The sequence below is a fragment of the Rhinolophus sinicus genome, chromosome 2 (assembly GCF_057876585.1).
Source record: "Rhinolophus sinicus isolate RSI-liver-muscle chromosome 2, RSI-T2T, whole genome shotgun sequence".
Taxonomy (NCBI): domain Eukaryota; kingdom Metazoa; phylum Chordata; class Mammalia; order Chiroptera; family Rhinolophidae; genus Rhinolophus; species Rhinolophus sinicus.
Window position 1 is genome coordinate 49,643,056 of NC_142502.1, and position 20,613 is coordinate 49,663,668.

Below are 20,613 nucleotides of genomic sequence, written 5' to 3' on the forward strand. Positions count from 1 at the left end.
ATAATACAGTAAAGGTTAAGGGGATTGTATATATAAAAGTAATGTGTGCTCTTAAAACTAAGTATTTGAAAATGTTTACAAGAAGAAAGATTGTTTATACCTTTTTTGTTAGGTTTTAGTTTTCCCTTTTTAGTCCAAGGACTAAATAAATGCAAATTAAATTTTTTCTATAGATGAAGAAATTGTCATTTATAGGACATTCATGTTTTTGTTACTTAACCTATAGGCATTGCGGTCACATTAACTTTGCAAAATAGAAGTATCTATAGTAAATTTTCTTTTATAATATTTGTTTGGCTGTGTGGATTTTTATCCTGGAGTTTCAGAATGATATTTAAAAAACACTTTTCTTTTTCTCTTAGCCTCTTGAATTGCTTTGGCACTCATTAGATGAATGGCTAGTTTTAATAGCTACAGAACTGATGAAAAACAAAAAGGACTCAACGGATATCACTTCTATTTTACTAAAACAAAAAGGCCAAGATCAAGATGGTACTTCCATTCCTCCATTTGAACCTCCAGGACCTGGGAGCTATGAAAATCTATCCACTGGCACCAGGGAATCTAAACCAGATGCTCTAGGAGGGAAACAGGAAGCCAGTGCAGACTGTCAGGATGTTATTTCTATGACAGCTAATCGGCTAAGTGCTGTCATTCAAGCTTTTTACATGTGCTGTTCTTGTCAGATGCCTCCAGGGTAAGAGGGTTTCTGCTTTGTTTTGTGTGCAGGTCTCAGCCTATCAATAACCAATCTTGTGGCTGGACTAGCCCTTGTGGTTCTTATTATAATTCCAAGGCGCCCTTCAGCAATAACCATCAGGAAACTTTGAAAAAAAAAAAAAGGTTTATTACTTACAAGGTCTGGAAATTACATGGCACACCTGGGGCCACACAGCGAGGTCGCAGGGAGAGAGCAAGAGTGAGAGAGCGCGGGCCCACTAGAGAGCTAGCGCACCATGGGTGTGCCTATGGGCCTGGAGTTCTGCTTTTTGGGGGGTTGAGAATGTGGGGGGCCTAGGGTTTCTGGGGCTCACTCTTTGTTGGTGAATTTAAAACATAAGAGCGGGAATTTAAAGCATGGGAAGAGAAAAAACAAGTAGGCCAAGTTGTCAGTTATTGAAATCAACCAAGATCTCTCAAACAAAGGAGCCTCAGTGGGGAGAGGTGGCCTGGCTCTTTATCTAGTTGTGTGGCTGGCAATGTGTTTATTAAAAATAGCCATCTTTGAAGTGTATGCCTCTTTGAAGTGGAACCCTTGGCAACCAAAACTTAAGTCAGGCGCTTGCATTACAAAAAAGAGAAAACCTAACTGTCAACACTTACACTATATGCTTATTATTTCCCTGATAGATGAAGAAATGCTGTGATTGTTTTGTAATTTCTGTAACAACAAAATGATTTGTTTATTTTAGGTTCTTTTCTGATCTTTTTTATGATACTCATTGGACTGATCTAGAATTAGTCCAAAATATTTGAGTTTTAAACATTGTGTAAGTTACTAACATGTAGAATGGTGAATCCCATTGTCATATAGGATCCCTTCATTATGTATTCAGAATGCATAGAATAGCGATGCTTAACATTTCAAGGTTTTTAAGGTCACTCGTTTATATATCATCTGTTAATGAAAACATATATATTTTTTCATCTTACAGATTGACTAGGCAAGCCTCAATTTCTCGAGTTTATAAAGACGCTCCACCCTCCCCCTTTTTCTTGTCTAGAAGCCAGTCCAGTTCAATATATAGTTATCAAAGTTGCTGTATCACCAACTTTTGTTTATGTGTTCTGATTGTTTTTCTTCTTCCCCCCATAGAATGACTTCACCCCGTTTCATTGAATTTGTCTGCAAACATGATGAAGTTTTAAAATGCTTTGTTAACAGGTAAGGCTGTTTCAGATTCATGGACTGTCCTTACAGCCTTTTCTCTCTTATAGTTTTCATCTCAAGACAAAAAAAAATGTTACTTCTATTAAACTCTGAAAAAAATGCGCACTGACAAGTGAAAGTATAGTATGTGTGGATTAATATATGTTACTCTTCTGTTTCAGTATTTATGTATGTGAATCTGCATTTCACTTAATTCCACTCATCCTTCCTGTCCATGTAAACAAAATATGTATTTTTTTTTAGAAATCCCAAAATTATATTTGACCACTTTCACTTCCTCCTTGAATGTCCGGAGTTGATGTCAAGATTCATGCATATCATAAAAGCACAGGTAGAAATTTCTCTTAATCTTATTTTTAGTTTGTCTCATGAAAATTAATTTTTTAAAATTTGAGTACTGTGTAATGAAGTAATTATTGTACTTGAGACCTCCTGCTATAAGAGGAGTGAAAGTACCTTATTCTTTAGTATGTGGGGTTACATTAGTATGTTACTTTAGTGTGAGGAGTAATTTTTTTCTTCAAGAAATGTGTATTGAGGGCCTACTATGTGCACAGATTTGTTCAAAGACAATAGAAGATGTTGCCACATTTCCTGAAATGAGTTTCATGGAACACGAGTCCTATAAGGCTCATAGTCCTTGAGAAAAGGATTTTATCCCCAAATACATTTGGGAAATATAACATATGCCCTTTTGGAGGTTTATAAAGTTTATCAGCAGCTTGTTAAAGTCTTTGAGAAGCCCTTTGGTAAAAATAGTGATTTAACTTTGTTAACCCTCCAAACTTATTTGACCTGAGAACCTTTCCCCTGCCAGGGTTCCTTCCATATACCGTGTTTTGTGAAACATGTTAGGCAAAGCTTGTTTTCGTACTTAACAACTATGTGACTTTGGGCACATTTCCAACATCTTTGAGCCTTGGTTTCTTCATCTGTAAAATAGATGATGATACCAACTTCATAGAATTATTTTGAAGAATCAGTTTTAAATACTGACATATACATACATACATATACCAATAAATGGTAGTTGTTTTGGAGATAGAAAACATATATCCTTTCTCCAAGAGACTCTTACTTAATCTGACTTAATCTGTCTAGCAAGGGGGATAACATGCACCAATAAAGTAGTAATTACAGTATTACCTGGTTCTTCAGGAGTTTAAGGGATTAAGAGCTTGTTTCTGGCTGCTATAGTCAAGGGAAATTTCAAAGAGATAGTGGGTTTTAAACTGGACCTTGGAAAACATGCAAAATTTTGATGGGAGTAAATGGGGAAGATGACCATTCTAACCAAGATATGGACCAGGGCATGTAGGTGGAAAAGTGTATAAAACTACAGTGGTTGAAGCAGAAATTTTGTATAAGTGAAGAATGAAATATAATTCTGGAAAGGTAGATTGAGGTCGTACTGTGTTGAGCATTGATTTCCAGATTAAAGGATCTTCTTTGTTTGGTAGGCTGTCAGGAGTCACTCATAACTGCTTCAGGAGAATGACATGATCCTGGCAAATTTTTAGGAAATAATTTGTCCGAAAGGTAGGATAGACCAGAGGCTATGATTTGGTTAGTAGTCATAAGATAAATACTATAGGTGTTTTTAAATGTCTTTAGGGACATTAACCTTTCAGAAGTTAAAGAAAGCTAAGAATTAATTCTTACAAAACTATACACACATATATAGGTATCCTTAGACATCTGTTTAATGATGATAATGTAAAGGAGAAGGTAGAATGTAATAACTTACATTTATTCAGTGCTAACTTTAGGTGAGGTACTATTCATTTGCTTTACATGCATTATTTTCATAACAATCATGTGAGATGGGTACTCTTAACTGAAGCTGAAGAGGTCAAGTAAGTTGTTGAAGTTGTACAGCGACTAAGTGGGAGAACCAGAATTTAAAATCTATCTGGTTCTTAAGTTCATTTTCTTACTCTATACTATGTGACTCCATTCTAGGGAAATGAGATTATAGGTGAAACAAACTTAATTTTTGAAAGAGGTAGTTTGCTATTTTGTAATACTATCTCTGCTTTTCACTTCCTTCTCCCCCTTCTCTTCCTGAACAATTCAGTCTGCATTAGCTATCTACCTTTTTGACCCACAGAGGGGATTTTGTTGCCTGACCAGGGTGAGGAAGGTGTCCACATGTATCTTGGTGTTGCAGTGTGGAGTTTTGGAGCTTGAGCGTCATAAGGAGGTATCTGTGTAGAAAGGGGCTCAGCATGGAGTATGTGGGTTGAAGTGACATATGGAGCATGTCCAATGGAGGGGGTGGTGATAGTCGCTCAGAGTAGTTTGACAGAGCCCAAGTGAGATGGAGGGTATCTATGCACTGTAGGCTTCATGTTAGCGATAGGATATTGGTTATATACAGGTTGCTCAAATAAGGAAGTATAGTAAAGATTATGGGAGCTTAGTTTCTCGCTGTTGGAGAAAGGAGTTACAAAATGGAGGAAAATAGAATGAACCATGTGCCTCTGGATTGGAATTGGAGATAGCAGTGTTTGCTAACTATATAGCAAACTTATAGTTTTTAATGTGGCTAGATAGATGTAACAAACCTGGCACCCAGTTCTTGGCCTCTATATATCATTATCAATGAAGCATGACTCATTGGAGAAATGGCTAATTCCAGGGCTGGGTCAGGGAAAGTACAGATGAGCCTGGAACTTCTTATTGTGCAAGAAAGTTGTTTAGAGAATGATGGGTTTGTGTTAAAGATGACTCATCACCAGCTTTCCATGGGCTAAATCTGGAACAATTTGAGCATCAAAATAAATGATGGCAAAATATTATAAATAAAGTCAGAACCCATGAGTCTGTATTGAAAAAAATTAATCAATAAATGGAAAGTTTGATGTGTGGGCTATTTTTACTGTCTCAAAGTATCTCCCCATGGAATACTTACTAATTACAAAGATTAAAAAGGAACATTACTGTGGACAAGTTTGGCAGTGATGAAAGCAGACATGTAAGTATTCCAGCTGATAGGATGCCCTGAGAAGAACATGGTATAACTTCTTTGACATTCCTGCCAAAGATGCACACCTGAATTTAATCATAAGAAAATGTCAGGCTAATTCCAGTTGGGACATTCTACAAAATAACTGACCTGCATTCTTGAAAAGTATTGAGGTCATGAAAATTAAGAAAACACTGAAGAACTCTACCAGAATGAAAGAGACAGGACAACTAAATGCAATTCATGAGTTATTGTTCTATAAAGGACATTACTAGGAAACTGGCAAAACTTAAAATTGGGTTTAAGGATTAGCTATATAGTAATGTGTCTGTTAATTTTCTGATTTTGATGGTTGTTATTTGGTTGTGTAGGAGAATTCTCTTGTTTGTAGGAAATACACACTGAAGTATTTAGGGGTGACTGACCATGATGCTGGCAATGTACATCAGGAAAAAAATTACTTTGTATTCTATTTTACTTAGAAATTTTCTGTAACTTGGAGGCTGTTCCAAAAAAGTGAAAATAAAAACTGTTTCTGCTAAGGGGTTGAATTCTTGTTCTGTTGGTAGTTTTCAGGTGCCTGTAGTTAGAGGGAGAAACATTTTGTATTGCTATACAGATACTATTAAGAGGAGCTTCTGTAAATCAGTTCTGGTTTGTGAATTATTTTATGGAGATGCAGGTACTCAGAAAGTTTACATACAAAAATGTGCCCTTTGTCTTTGTAGTTTTGTGTATATATGTGTGGATGTTTTGATCTTACAAATACTTTATTAGCTTTTGAAGGTAGCATTTTGTACCTTCTAATGTTTCATTTGAATTACTTTAAAAAAATTGCAATTTGCTTTTATTTTTTGGTTCACATTTTGTAGGTAGAGTTTAATATTTAATCTTATAATGGCAAGTAAGTTTACTGTCAATTTTAAATGCTTACAATAATTTTAACATTGTTACGAGTGATAATAAGAACAGCACCTCTTTATTGAGTATTGGGTGTTGAGTATTTACACTAGTTAACCTCTTGGTGTTGCATTTTTCTCTTCTGTGAAATGGTAGTAAGAGTCCCTTTTCCTCATAGTATTGTGAGGATTACATGTCAAAATGCATCTAAAGTGCTTAAAACAGTAGCTGGCTTAGAGGTGCTTTAATAAGTGTTAGCTAATTTATGATTATCATTATTATGTTCTATATTTGCATGTTTCATTTAATCCTCACAATTAGCCCTTGAAGGGAGGTATCATTTTCCCAAACCTAGGAGTGACAAAGCCAGGATTTTAAATTATGTTTATCAAACTTCAAAGCCCATACTTAAATAATTACTTCTGTATAATTTTTTTCCTCTTTTACCAAAGTTTCAGAAATAATAAGCATTAATATTTCAAGCACTTTACATTCTAGTCTGTTTACTTAAAATGAAATACTCAATTTATATGCCCAGTGGTGAATATGATAATGGCAGTGCTTTATTCAAAATATGGAAGACTATTAGAAGTATGGACAAAATTATATGTTTAACTTTTTAAACGGTAACATTTACTGAAAGCATATAGTAAAAGGCAGAAGTTAATCTCTCACCAGTTATCTTTATGATAATAATGTTTTTATTGAGAATTAATAAAAAGTAATGTTTAAGTCTGTTGAAGTAAAACTAATATTTAGTTTAGCTCAGATGAAGAAGTTTACTAGTGTCCTAAAAACTGCCTGAAAGATAACCTCTTTGTGGTGTTGGATATTGATCACATTTATCTCCTGAAACTTGGCATTTGTGATAATTGCACCACCCTGGTTCTCCTTTGACTTTTCTAGCTGTGTGTATCATTTGCTAAGCAAATGCTCAGTCCTGACCTGTGATTATAAACTGCTCTGTTCTTCGTGTTTGTTACCTATATCTTTAATCTCTTCAACAAGGGACCTTACTTGTCTTCAGCTTCATCTTTGTTCATGGCTATTTCCAGTGTCTCAGCTGCAGTACAATCCAGTATTTATTTCTAAGTCCTTAGTAGTTACATCCCAAATAACGTTAAATTCGGACTATATAAAACCTCATTCATGATCTTCCCACCAGTATCTCCTAGGATTGGGGTAGATTGTCAGGGGAGGGTTTTCCCCTTCTAAGCTATTTCTTTTATTAAGGTCTATCCCTAGAAATCTTATATTTCATCTTTATTCAAAGGAGTAATGTTTTTCAGATTTACTTTGTTATTCCTCTTTCCTACCATGACCAGGACCTTATCACTCAATACTTATTATTTCAGCTGCTGCCTAGATGGGCTCCCTTTATACTGTGCTACTTCATTTTAATGATTGCATTTACCATGTTATTCCTCTGACCAAATATCCCCAATGACCCCTTTATCTCTTACTTGATTTTCGGGGTCCATAATTAAGTCTTCGATTTACGTGCGCAAACTTACTTCCTTCAGCATGTGAAAGGGAGAACTCTGGTTATGCCAGAGCCTTCACTGCATTTTCCAGGGAGACACAGTTTCTCCTTCTCTCCCTTAGCTTGCTGTGCTCTTATTCCTCCTTGAGCAAGTCCTTCCCAGCTTTAAGTCCTAGTTCAAACCATGACCTCATGAAGCCTTCGTACTCCATTAATCTGCATAATCTCTAAATTCTTAATGCACTTCACTGTTTGCACCTGTTTAGAACTTAATATTATATACATATTGTGTTGTTCTAATGTTAGTATCATCTCTTTAACTGTATGAAATGGTTTCTAGCAGTGAAATTGAGATTTTTACAGCTCTTTTGTTACCTTCAGTGTTGGCACAAATGAAGTACTTAATAATACTTCTTGATTAGTCATAAAAAATTGCAACTTCCTTGTAGTTGCATATCTGGCAAATGAACAAAAGGTAGAGAGACTTTCTTCCCGTTTAAGAGATCTTACTCTTTTATTTTTAGGGTAGAGGAAGGGAAGGAAGAAGGAAAGAAAAAAGGATGACAAATTCTTTTCTGGTTGCTGCATATAGTCAAAGGATAGATAGAAGAATAAAGTTAGGTATAAAAGATTTTCATGAAAAATTAAATGAAGCATGCAACATAATTTTTCTGGGTTTGGAAATTCATTTTTGTAAGCCTTGTTGGGTTTAAAAGAAATCGAAAGTAAATGTTTTCAGTTACATATCTGATATCTGATAGTAAGTTCTTAGGTATAACCTAATTTATCAAGTCTTTTCTGTTGAAAATATGGGGAATTTTTAAAAATACACTTTAGATAATCAAACTATTTCAGCTAAACTCTGCCTTTTTGTGAATAGTTGTTGAAATGTCAGGACGTTATCTAGAACTACTTATAAATAAAGGTCTAAGAATGATTATTTGTAGAAAGGGCATTTAGCATGCTAGTTAAGTAAATTTAATCGGTAGGTGACTGAAATAGTGCTAACATATTTTACTGTTATTTGTTGGGGTAGCCGTTTAAAGATCGCTGTGAATGGTTCTATGAACATTTGCATTCAGGACAACCAGATTCAGACATGGTGCACAGGCCAGTGAATGAAAATGATATCCTGCTGGTTCACAGAGGTATGTTTAATGGAGAAACGGATGTGTATGTGAGGCACAAAATACCAATTATTGTAAATTTTAATATGCAAAATTAACCAATGCTACATATTTAGATTCTATTTTTAGGAGTAGCTGTGAAGTTGTGTCAAAAGCAAATTGTGCAAAACTAAAGCAAGGAATTGCTGTACGGTTCCATGGAGAAGAAGGCATGGTGGGTGTAAAAATAAGTGCTGTGATGATCATTGTGTATAACAGATTGCAATGCACTTGAATAAAATAGAATACTTAATTGATAGTGGAAGAAAGTTAATATGATTTTAATTTTATTATTTAGAAAAAAATTTCCCCGTATTATATATTTCTGTTGATACTTAATTTTATTTTCTTGAACTCAGGGTCAAGGTGTTGTGCGCGAGTGGTTTGATATTCTGTCTAATGAGATAGTCAATCCTGATTATGCGTTGTTTACCCAGTCAGCTGATGGTAAGTTGTATAGTCTAGATGACTTTTCTGTGACTTGTCATATTTTCAGACTATTTCAGTGCATTTTATTCTTTGATTCCCATAGTAGCCTGTGGGATAGGTAGGGATATTCTCATTCCATAGAAGAGAAAATCGAAATTCAGAGTTTTTGTCTATGTTAACATAGTTAATGAGTGGTGGGCTCATGCGTGGAACCTGACTCAGTCTAGCATTCTTTCCTCTAAACAATTGGTTCTCAAATGCTTGTCCCATGTACTAGTGCTGGCCTCAAGGACGTTTTCATCGGCCCTTTGTAAACTAAAACTAAATTTATTCCCTTTAAGGATTGTCCTATAGTTGACTTTTTTGAGTTAAAATTTCCTGCTGTGAAATAGTGATAGTAGATGGACTTAAAAAAAAAATACAAGTCCTCATTTGGAAAAATTAAAATTTGGTAACCCTTTTTTGAGTTTCCAAGTCTTAAAGTATATTGGTCATAAAAACAAAATCTAGAAATCGTGGTGTTAAATCTTATCATCTATGTATAGTAACTTAGTTTTCAGTCCTTTTAAGAGATCAAGACCTGACAAGTAGAAAGCTCTTATTTAACCATATAATACAGATGAAAAAACTCTTTGTTGAAATGGTGTTTGTGATCTAAAGAATTATAGTTTGATACTGTAGGCTAAATGGAAATGGTTAATACTGCCTTGTTTGTGTGAGGTATACGTGAGAGTTCTGTAACTTAATAAAGCCATACCCAAGTGAAGGTGGGATTTCAGTTTTCATATGCTTTGCACAGTTGCCTTTATTTCCTGAAAAATTTTTTTCCAAGTGTTTCAATTCTGTTGTAAGCATATAGTGCCTCATTAATTGTAGTTCCTGATTGCATCCAACTAAAGGAGCAGCAAATCTCCATTGAATAAGAAGGGTGACTTTAAGAGAGGCAAGGGATGTGGGCTGGGCTCCTCAGGTACACCTGGTGTATTCAAAATTATTTAGAGATATGGTTTAACTCTGTAACTTTTGATTGTTTGCTCTGAGGTGAATTTGTTGAATTTGAAAAGGTTGATGAGGCACTAAGTTTAGTTATTTAGGCCTAATCTTTGATATAAGAGGTTAGCATTAAAACATTGCATTTTGGGCCGGCCCGGTGGCTCAGGCGGTTAGAGCTCCGTGCTCCTAACTCCGAAGGCTGCCGGTTCGATTCCCACATGGGCCAGTGGGCTCTCAACCACAAGGTTGCCAGTTCAATTCCTCGAGTCCCGCAAGGGATGGTGGGCTCTGCCCCCTGCAACTAAGATTGAACACGGCACCTTGAGCTGAGCTGCCTCCCGGATGGCTCAGTTGTTGGTTGGAGCGCGGGCTCTCAACCACAAGGTTGCCAGTTCAATTCCTCGAGTCCCGCAAGGGATGGTGGGCAGCGCCCCTTGCAACTAAAATTGAACACGGCACCTTGAGCTGAGCTGCCGCTGAGCTCCGGATGGCTCAGTTGGTTGGAGCCTGTCCTCTCAACCACAAGGTTGCCGGTTCGACTCCCGCAAGGGATGGTGGGCTGCGCCCCCTGCAACTAGCAACGGCAACTGGACCTGGAGCTGAGCTGAGCTGCGCCCTCCACAACTAAGACTGAAAGAACAACAACTTGAAGCTGAACAGAACCCCCCACAACTAAGACTGAAAGGACAACAATTTGACCATTGTTCCCCAATAAAGTCCTGTTCCCCTTCCCCCAATAAAATCTTAAAAAAACAAAAAACAAAAAACATTGCATTTTAAGATTTATTTATTTTCTTTATGGCCCCTTCTGAGTCTATTTAGTTACATACCTGAAAAAGAGATTTGGTGTGGAATCATTAGTTGAGGTACTTATTCATACTACAAATTTATAGCAGAACATATATTGAAGAACATAGTCTATAACGATTATGATTTGTCCTTTTCTTTAGCCATATGAGTGTTCTCTTTGGGATCATAGTATTGATAAATTAAAATTTAGATGAAATTCTTCTTTTATTTAGTTGATATGAAGAGAATTACATTTAAGAGTTAAAAAATTCCTAAATGTGGGAAATGTTTGAATAGATCTAATGTCTATAATAATTTCTTTAAAACTTGCTTCTAATTAAATTAAAAGGTGTTTACTCTAGAGAAGTAATGTAGTATAGTGGCTGAGTTTGGCCTTTGGTCTTACACTGGACGTGAATCCTGCCTCTGCCCCGTTTTTGCTATGATCTTGGGCCAGTAAATGTAACTTTCTGCACCTCGGTTTCCTTATTTGAAATGGTGATCACCTATTTTTTTGTAATATAGTGAGAAATCATTTAGTTGTTGTATAAAAATGCTTAGTCCAGTACCTGGCACATAGAAAGCAGAAATAACTATTAGATGGTATTATTCTGTGAAAATGATATTTCCTTGTGCAATAAGATTTTTCTGAAGTGATGAAAATACCCGGGAGTGTCACAGTTACATTTATTTTGAACTTGAAACATAAACTTTATATTTTGTTTTAACTAGTCTTCAAATTAAAAACTATTATTTGTTTCCTGAAGATTTTTCCCCATTTGTTTCCCATTTTTTTTCTTTTGATTTCTCTTTATCTATTCTTTTAATAACCCAGACTGCCCAGAAAGTACTTAGAGAAGGAATTATAACACACACCTAGGGGAGGAAAGTTGAGTCATCAAAAATCTTTGCTGGTTCATCAGTAACCCTAAACATCACTAATTTAATAGGTAAAAAATATTTGTGATTATTCTCAGAATATTATATTTTTTGAAATTATGGTTACATTTGTCTTTGAAGTCTTTCTTTATCTCACAGAACTTTGCTTTGACTCTTACATTATGACTGGGAATGATTCTCAAAGGTGTACTTAGCAGTAAATGACTAGCTGGCTTCATCTGTGTCTTTTAAGTCATTCAGCCATAAGCTTCCAAATTTATACCTTATATCAAAGTAAACTGGCCACAAAACTTAGTCTAGTGTCAACTCTGATAAATCAAAGACAAATGAAGCATAAAGTGAATTATTTGAATTATTGTGAAAATATGTATACTAAATGACCAAACATCTCACTTTTCAATACTTTTCCATTTTTCCTTTATTTTTCTTTCATGCTCTTTCATTAGGTGTATCAGTTCTTCTTTCTTTAAGCCCAGGTGCCTAGTAGAGTAATAAATAGCATGAGCTCAGTAAATATTTGTTGAATGATGAGAGAATTTATAATCTGAGTTAGGGATCAGCACAGAAAAACAAGGAAGGAGGGTTATTTAAAGTTGAGCTCTTGGTATTAGAATTTTCCATTGCACTAGATTTTTTCTTTTGCGACTTTTTCTTTCTACCATTTTAACCATTGTAGAGTATATAATTCAGTGGCACTAAGTACATTCACAGTCTTGTGTAACCATCACCGCTATCTATTTCCAGACCTTTTTCATATAAGTGGAATCATACTCCATTGCTGTACATTTTGACAGTAATCGGTAACTATTGCCCTTGCCATTTTTACTTTTATACCTCAGTGGTACTTATTTAACCTTGATTATTTGTCATGAGGATGAAATGGCTGACTTGTGGTCTTCGGTAATTTTCTGATAATTGTTAAAAGGCAGCAAATTCACTGATTAAGTCTATCACTTAAAAGCAGTTTAAAATGTTTAGTTATTCTCTTGTAGTACTATATTCATTACAGAGCAAAAAGTAGTGAATATCTACTGCTTTGGGCCTATATAGATGAATGAGACAATGTCTGCCCTAATTCGCAGCCTAGTGGTTATTCCCCTTAGGAAAACTGTGTGTGTGTGTGTGTGTGTTGTGTGAGTGATCTTTTAATATATTATTTTCAGGATCTCTGTGACACATCTTCCAACTACTTTTACTTAAAAGTATTCTAAAATCTTCTCTCTGCATAGAGACTTACTGTGGTATGTGTGTATGAATTAATGATTATCTTTTGTATTTCCAAGTCCACTGCCTATTATATATTCAACAAAGAGTATTCCTGAGGAAGTTTACATATAATGTAAACTTAGCTAAAGTTTTGTTGAACTGATTTATCTGCTTTGAAATGATATTTTTCTGCATATAAGTTCTTAAAAATAAATTATTTTGTATTTATTTAATAGGAACAACTTTTCAGCCTAATAGCAACTCCTATGTAAATCCTGATCACTTGAACTATTTCCGATTTGCTGGACAGATCTTGGGATTGGCTTTGAACCATAGACAACTGGTCAACATTTATTTCACAAGATCATTCTACAAGCACATTCTTGGTGTGGTTCTATTGTTCTTTCCATATGCATTTATTTAAAGTGTTTTTCCTATAGTCTTTAGGGAAAACTAAGTAGATAGATAAGGGGGGGGGCAGTGTGGATGAGATAGTTTTTATTTCTGTTGGAGACTGCCTATGTGTGTAAGGCATTTGGAGACCTGAGGGAAAGAAAAAACACCCTACGTTTTCCTAAAAAAAAAAAATTTTTTTTTTTAATCTTAGTGTGTTTATGTTTATGTTAAGAATGCATTTTAATATGAATATGCTTAAGAGAATTGGAATTTTTGAAATTTATAATTATTCCCTGAATAGCTACTTCAAAGAAAAATGTGGAAGAAACATAAGCTTCAGTTAACAGATCTTTAAATTCAGGAGTTAGCATCCATTTAAATTATGCTGTGGATTGGGTTATATTTTGCAGTTTTGCAGAGTATCTGCAGAGGGCAGTATTTTACCATTAAACAGAGAAGGAAAGCAGAAATATTTAGAATATAACTGCTATATGTTTGCACTTTTAGGTATTCCTGTAAATTACCAAGATGTGGCATCTATTGATCCCGAATATGCCAAAAATTTGCAGTGGATTTTAGATAATGATATTAGTGATCTGGGTCTAGAACTAACTTTTTCTGTTGAGACTGATGTGTTTGGAGCAATGGAAGAGGTGCCTCTGAAACCTGGGGGCGGAAGTATTCTTGTGACACAAAATAACAAAGTGAGTATCTGAATTTTTACCTTAGCCATTGTTTGTAACTTGGCCCTGCTAGTTTCCTAATTACTCTGAAGTCTCCTGTCACTAGCTAAAAAAATCTTTTACTGTTAGAGTTTGATAACATTTTGTAAAAGAAAATATTTAAGTTAACTAAACTATCAAACATCAAACTTTGAAATTAGAATGGATCATTTCAATATTGTGTTAGATATGCTGAGGCAGTTCCTGAAGCAACCTAGAGCACGATTCAGTTGATTGTATAAATTGGGCATCTACTTATTAAATAGTTTGATTAGAAATAAAGCTTACATGAAGATCATGTTTGCACTGATCACTATTTCATGTTTTAAAAGTAAGATATTAAAGAGTTTCAATAGAGAAAAGAAGAATTCCCAGTGTTTATAAACTTTGCACATGCTTTTAGGATACAATAAATCTGTCACTGAACTTGGTATTTTTTTAACTTTATAACTTATTTTTATATATTATTATAGCTCCTGTTTGTGCATATTATTTTTAAATCTTGGCGTATGTTTTAAATTACACTGTTGAAAATCATGTTAGTCTAACATATAATACAGTTTTATTTTATATTTTGATATATAGGAAGTTGGGAGTCAGAATATCTGGTTTTAAGATTCCAGTTCTGTCTCTTACCAGTAGCAGCTTATGGTTAAACAAGACCTTTTTTCTTTCCTGTAGTTATTTATACATCCAAGATAGCTTCAGAATCAACTATAAAAAATAAAGTTCATTGAACCATTTTGTATACTAGAGATTTAGTAAAATGTAGATTTTTTTTTTAAAGGCCAAAAGACTTGGCCAAGTTTTAACTATACTCTTTGAGTCTCAGTTTTCTTTTCTGTAAAATTGGGATAATGCCTCCCATACAGAATTGTTACTGGCATTTTGTAAACTGAAGAGCACAATACAAGTTAGTTAATTGGATGGTTTTCTATAAAAATAGGTTTTCGTTTCAGATATACAGAGGATGCCAAAAAAATGTATACACATTTTAAAATGTGTATACGTTTTTTTGTGGCACCCCTGGTATACAGGGAATTGGAGACCTTTATTAAGCTACATAATTTTACTTTTTGAAACTTAGCTACTACATATAAAAAAAACATGAAGTTTAATTTTTGAACATAAAATCAGGAGCTGAGTAATTTTGCACATTTATGCTTAGAAATTTTTTAGTCTACTCACTCATTTTACACATGAAGACACTGAAGCCTAAAGCTGGGGCCAAAACCCAGGTCTCCTACTTTCATGTCTAATGTTCTTCATATTGTTTGCAAAATTAATCATGTCGAGGAAGCGCTTACTTGACTTGTAATACAATGAGTCAGGTGAAGCTCTAGAAGATTAAAATAGTAAAATGCTTAAATTTTTTAAATCTGAGTTTGCTAGTGAATGAAAATATTTTTTTAAATCTTCTAATTATTAGATTGTCCACCTTGTAGTGCATTTGTTACTTTATTTTACACTGGAGACCCACTCTCAATTAAGGATAATAAAGTCATAGAATCTTTATTATAAATAAGTGATTGCTTCTCATGAGAGAACTCTTCAAACATGAGTCCTGTCTGTGAATACTGTATCTGATGAGTGAATTTGTCACTCCTCTCATATACATTTTATATGAGAAAGTGGTCTTTTCCCATTAACAGTGGGTCTTTACTGATTAACAGTTACGTGACAGATAGCTGTTTATACTTCTTTCTCCTAAAAACCTTCCCTCCCACTATGACATGATATTTGTTTAGATTTTTTTAATTCATATTTTATTACTTCTTTTGCATTTGTGTCTTTTATTGAAATCCAGAAAGAAGGAAGATATTGAAAAAATAATAACAAATAATATATTCACATTGAAGGTATACCCCTCATCTTGAGTCTAGTCTGAGGCTGGAATACTATTGCAGTATTAAATAACTTGAAACTTTTGTTTGTAAGTTTAATACATTTTTATTTAACTACATGAACTAATTCCCTGGTTGATTGATTACAGGCTTCTTTCTTAATGATTATATTTGGTAATAGAGGTAAAAGCAGGATCTCAATCATTAATATGTTAATTCTTCTCAACTTTCATTTTTCTGGTATAAACATTTCTCACAATGATTGAGCCTCTTCATTTTCTAATATTGCCAGTAAGAGTCAAGTATAATTTTATGTCTAATTGTTGATGCTTAAACGTTTAATGCTTATTCAATAAGCTACCTGATTAATTTTTAAATATTAAAAGTCTTTAGAAAACATACCTACATCTCACTTTAAAATTATTAAAAAGTATTCAATTTACAAATAAAATTTTCAAACCATGTTCTTTAGAGGTATTGTTTTTTAACATACATTTCTGTCGTGAACTTTTCTGTTACTGTAGGGTCTTTATAGGTATAAAGTTATAATTGTCATGTTTGGAGTTCAACTTCAAAATTTATAAGCACATTGAAGCTTAAATGACTTTCCAAGCTTGTTAGTGAGAGAAGGTCTATGTAAGCTGATCTCCACATGGGGGAGTCATTTATTCCTAAATTTTATTGAAAGGCTTTGATAATTATAGAGTGAAACCAAATAGGTGAAAATATCTTTGTTTAAAAAGCAATACATTAAAAAATGCAAGTAATGTATGCCAGAAGACTATCAGTTCCACATTTAAACTATAATGCTGTTTTAATTTTGTATCTGTCAATGATTTATTTTGAAATCTAAAGGGGGAAAAAACCCCTTCTTTCACTTTTGAAAATGGCTGAATTACCAGGAGCTGACCATTTACATTTAAATGTATTTTCATCTTTCGTTTTTTAAGTTTTGCTTTTATATTTTTACTTTCAGTTTTAAATTCTTAATAAAAAGCTGAAATCGTAGAACCATAAAATCTTGAGTTAAAAGTGACACCTGTTCTAACTGTTAGAACTAAAGAGTAAGCTATATGGATTTTAAATGTTAACAACACTTTTACAATACTAATCATAAAGTTCATTCAGGCTGGGAGGGGGAAAAAGTAGGGTAGGGTAGGACAGGATATCAGAATGGAGGAGCTGGCATGGAAGTTGAATTACAGAGAAGAAACTTGAACTGGTCAGACAGGAGTAAGGAAGGGGAGAAGGAAGTGTCCTGGGCTTACAGGAAGGCACCAAGTTGACCAAGCATGTGTCTGGGGAACCACAGATAGGTGAGAGATGTAGATCTTAGCTTTGCAAAGTGAGTGGAAAAAAAGGTCAGGGTGATAGACGGGGGCCAAATTCTGAAAGGCTTTGCCTTCACAATTAGGAATTTGAAAATTATTCTGAAGGCTATGGGGATGATTGTAGATGCTATAGAGGAGAGTGACATGATCGAACTTCTGTTTTTTAAGAAAAAGAAACTCAACTTGGAGTGTGAAAAATGGATTGAAATGGGGCAGTACTGGAGTCAGGGTAACTGATAGGTGGTTGTGGCATTGGTCTGTGGAGTGTGCATGAGGGATTTTATAAGTCAGTGGCAGTGAGGATGGAGAAAGTGAGATAGCTTTCAAGGATATATAATTTATAGAACTCGGTAATTAATTGTTTGGGAAGGTGAAAAGTAACTACTCAAGGATGACTGCCACTTACATGGATTGGCCCCCAGAATGACTAGTGGTGTTGCCATCCTCCTTTTTATCAACCTCATGACTATCAGTTCTAGTTTCTAGTGATAATAAAAGCTATTGCCTATTGAGTAATTTGTATATATTTCATGTATTTGAGATGTGTTCTTTGTGCATTTCTCATTTACTATAACAGCCTTTTGAGATAGTTATTTCCATTTATTGAATGTGGAAACAACTTTAATATTAAAAGCATCTGACATTTATTAGGTGCTTATAATGTGTTAGGCACTGCTCAAAGTGCTTTATATTAACTTACATTGAAACAATCCTATGAAGTGTAGATACCCTTTTCTATGGGTCAGAAAACTGAAGCATAAAGGGTTTAAGTAGCTTTCTTCCAGATCACATGGTTAATAAGTATTGAAGCTAGCATTTGAACCCAGGCAGACTATAAATTCCAAACTTGAGCTTGTAACTATGACACTATATTTCTTTAGAAGTTAACCGTCTAAGGGTTCAGAATTAGTAAGTGGTATACCCTCAGTTTAAATCAAGGTCTTTATGATTGTATAACTGATGGGCCTCTCATTTACTAAGTCAGTGAATATGAACAAGGTAGCAAATACAAATTTAGCATGTTTTCCTCTACTTAGTTTTTATATGGTTAATACCTTTATATTTTATTGCTAGTTTCACTTGATTTATTTCACACACAAACACATTTGATGCACATATAAGCACAAAATAAAGGCTTGTGTGTATATATATTACTGACTTAAAGTGAATTCATTATTTCTGTCTTCATAAAAGTATACTGTGAGAGATTTTTTTATTACTCTGAAAACTTTTAAAACAGTTCAGGTCTGAGATTCTCCATGTTGAATATATGTGTGTATTATTAAATTGGGTTTTAAATGATCTTTAATAGCTTCCTGTCAACAAGGAGAACATACTTTTCCTTGCATTTTAGTTAGTATTTAGTTAGTATCTAAAAATTCACCCAATCTATGAAATGGTAACCTGAAGCATCTCTATTTTCAATGACTAAATTTTTTTTCAAGATAACTGAAGTAATAGGATTTTTACCAGACTATCAGTCTTTGTATTAGGTTGGTGCAAAAGTAATTGTGGTTTAAAAGGTTAAAAATAATTGCAAAAACTGCAATTACTTTTGCACCAACCTAATAACTAATTTGTGACCTTAAAAATAAGAATATACTGGTAAAGAAAAATGATTGAAAAACATTACATTGTAAGAACATGCCTCTCCTTTTTCTTATATCTACTTATTCCTACAAAAGAAACCAGATATTTTGAGTTCTAGGTGGAGAAATTTTCAGTGTGAACTCCTATATACCAGAGCAACAATAATCAAGTAGATAAAACCAGGAAAGAGCTTATATTACCAAAGGATTTCTATTCAGTGAATTGAATTATGCCAATAATAATGCCATTTAAACTGTTAATTGCTAAAAAAAAAATAACTGGCAGACAGTTTTACAAATGTGGCCACACTTATCGGTCTGTTTAGAGGGGAGGAAGAAGAGCATCTTGTTTTCACTATTAAAAGTTGACTATTTAAATAAGTATGACTATTATTTAAATAAATATTATTTAGATATTTTTTCTAGAAATAAAAAGATATTCAAGAAGAAAAGTAGCTTCAAAAAATACGTCAAGTTTCAACATCACCACTACCCCTAATAAGCAGACGTAATGTAGGTCCAAAGCCTGAAAATAAGTTAGGATTTTAAGGAACATTTCTGAGAGGTGATGTTATTCATTCCACACATTCAGAAACTAGGAGACCATTAAACAGAATGTTTCTGTAACTAGATATGTAATTTACCTAGAACATAATGTCCGAAAGTTACATCTTAATCTTAGTGTTATTTTTCCCATTGCAGTTATTTTTTGCTTACCTAAGTTATATCAGTTATCAGACTCAGAGGTTGAACTAGAAGAAAGTTGCTAGGGCTTTTTGTTGTTCTTATCTCCATGCTGAGGCTTTCTAAGTTGAAAACTTTCTGTGTTAACACAAGTACTTACTCAGATTCTTCTATATGGTTAACTCTCCAGTTTAAGTCTATGGCATCTGGTATTATTGTATGCCCTTAAAGAATTAATAACAAAATTCAGGTGGGAGCAAATATTCCATCTGTTGGGGATAAAAGATCCCCCGGCCCCCAAGTTATATCATCCGTTTTAATACCTGAGAACAAAATGACACTTTAGGTTTGGTTTATATTTAGTGTTTAATTGTGCAACTCTTTATGCCAGTGTTTTGTAGACTGATTGTTGTCTACATGTCCACTGTTTTCCTTAAGACATGAAAGATATTTGATGTGGTTATGAGAGGGCATAAAATGTGGAGATGAGTCATGTGGCTGCCATCATAGGAAGTGGGAATGCAGCCAATGTTTCTATAGCATGGGATGAACAGTCAAAATGTTAGTGGATAATAACAGTGGATATTCATAGTAATAATTGTATCATCATGAAAATGTTAATGTGTGTTATTCTGTTTTAAGGATGTGCTGTTTAAGGAGGCAGAGTGTCATATTTTAGAAGCAGTTAGATGTAGATTTTTTTCTGTTTTCTGTAGATTTTAACTGTTAAACACAGTTATCTTTCAACTATCTGGAAAACTTATTTTACTACACTCAGGAGTATTTGTAATGGCTAGGATGTTATTGTTTTACTGAGAAATAATTTAGAACAAGATCTGTTCACATTTAAATTAACTTAGTATGGAGTCTGGTATCTGAAGGACCTAATTTTCACAAAAATTGATATCCAATAACTATGGGCCAGAGTTGCAGAAATAAATGTAAAATATAACTAATATTAGTTGGAATAGAAGGGAACATGTGAAGAAAGTTTAGTATACTTCTGAAAATTAATTTCTAAAATAGAGTGTATGCAGAAATAATAGGAATTGATAAAAAAGAATGTACGATTTTTATAAATATGGAATGTAATGGCAAATTAAAATAGTTCAAGTGTACTAGAGCAATTCACAAATCTTTTTCTTTCAGTATTCATAATTTATTAAGGTCTTGAGCAATGACTATTGAATGGTACTTTGAGAGGATAAAAGTAAAACCTCTTGGGAAAAAGCTGTTCTTGTTAAGTGGAAAGATGGGGTCTCATACAGCACCTTAAACATTTGATTGATGAATGAATGAATGGAGCAGAAAAATTGTCGTAT

The 20,613-nt window shown here is 34.0% G+C and overlaps 1 protein-coding gene across 5 annotated transcripts in view; it reads left to right on the forward strand.

Moving 5' to 3' along the window:
• HACE1 (HECT domain and ankyrin repeat containing E3 ubiquitin protein ligase 1) overlaps positions 1-20,613 on the forward strand; it is a 94,112-nt gene that overhangs the window by 51,471 nt on the left and 22,028 nt on the right. For all 5 annotated transcript variants that reach the window (XR_012496697.2, XM_088795535.1, XM_074333343.2 and 2 more), the window contains exons 12-19: positions 363-697; positions 1,817-1,885; positions 2,135-2,222; positions 8,279-8,390; positions 8,486-8,583; positions 8,768-8,855; positions 12,962-13,111; positions 13,629-13,825. Coding sequence is in view for 4 of the 5 variants with exons in the window: in XM_088795535.1 (XP_088651661.1) it covers positions 363-697; positions 1,817-1,885; positions 2,135-2,222; positions 8,279-8,390; positions 8,486-8,583; positions 8,768-8,855; positions 12,962-13,111; positions 13,629-13,825 (1,137 nt within the window). In the remaining variant the exon portion in view is untranslated. The remainder of the gene's footprint in view (positions 1-362; positions 698-1,816; positions 1,886-2,134; positions 2,223-8,278; positions 8,391-8,485; positions 8,584-8,767; positions 8,856-12,961; positions 13,112-13,628; positions 13,826-20,613) is intronic.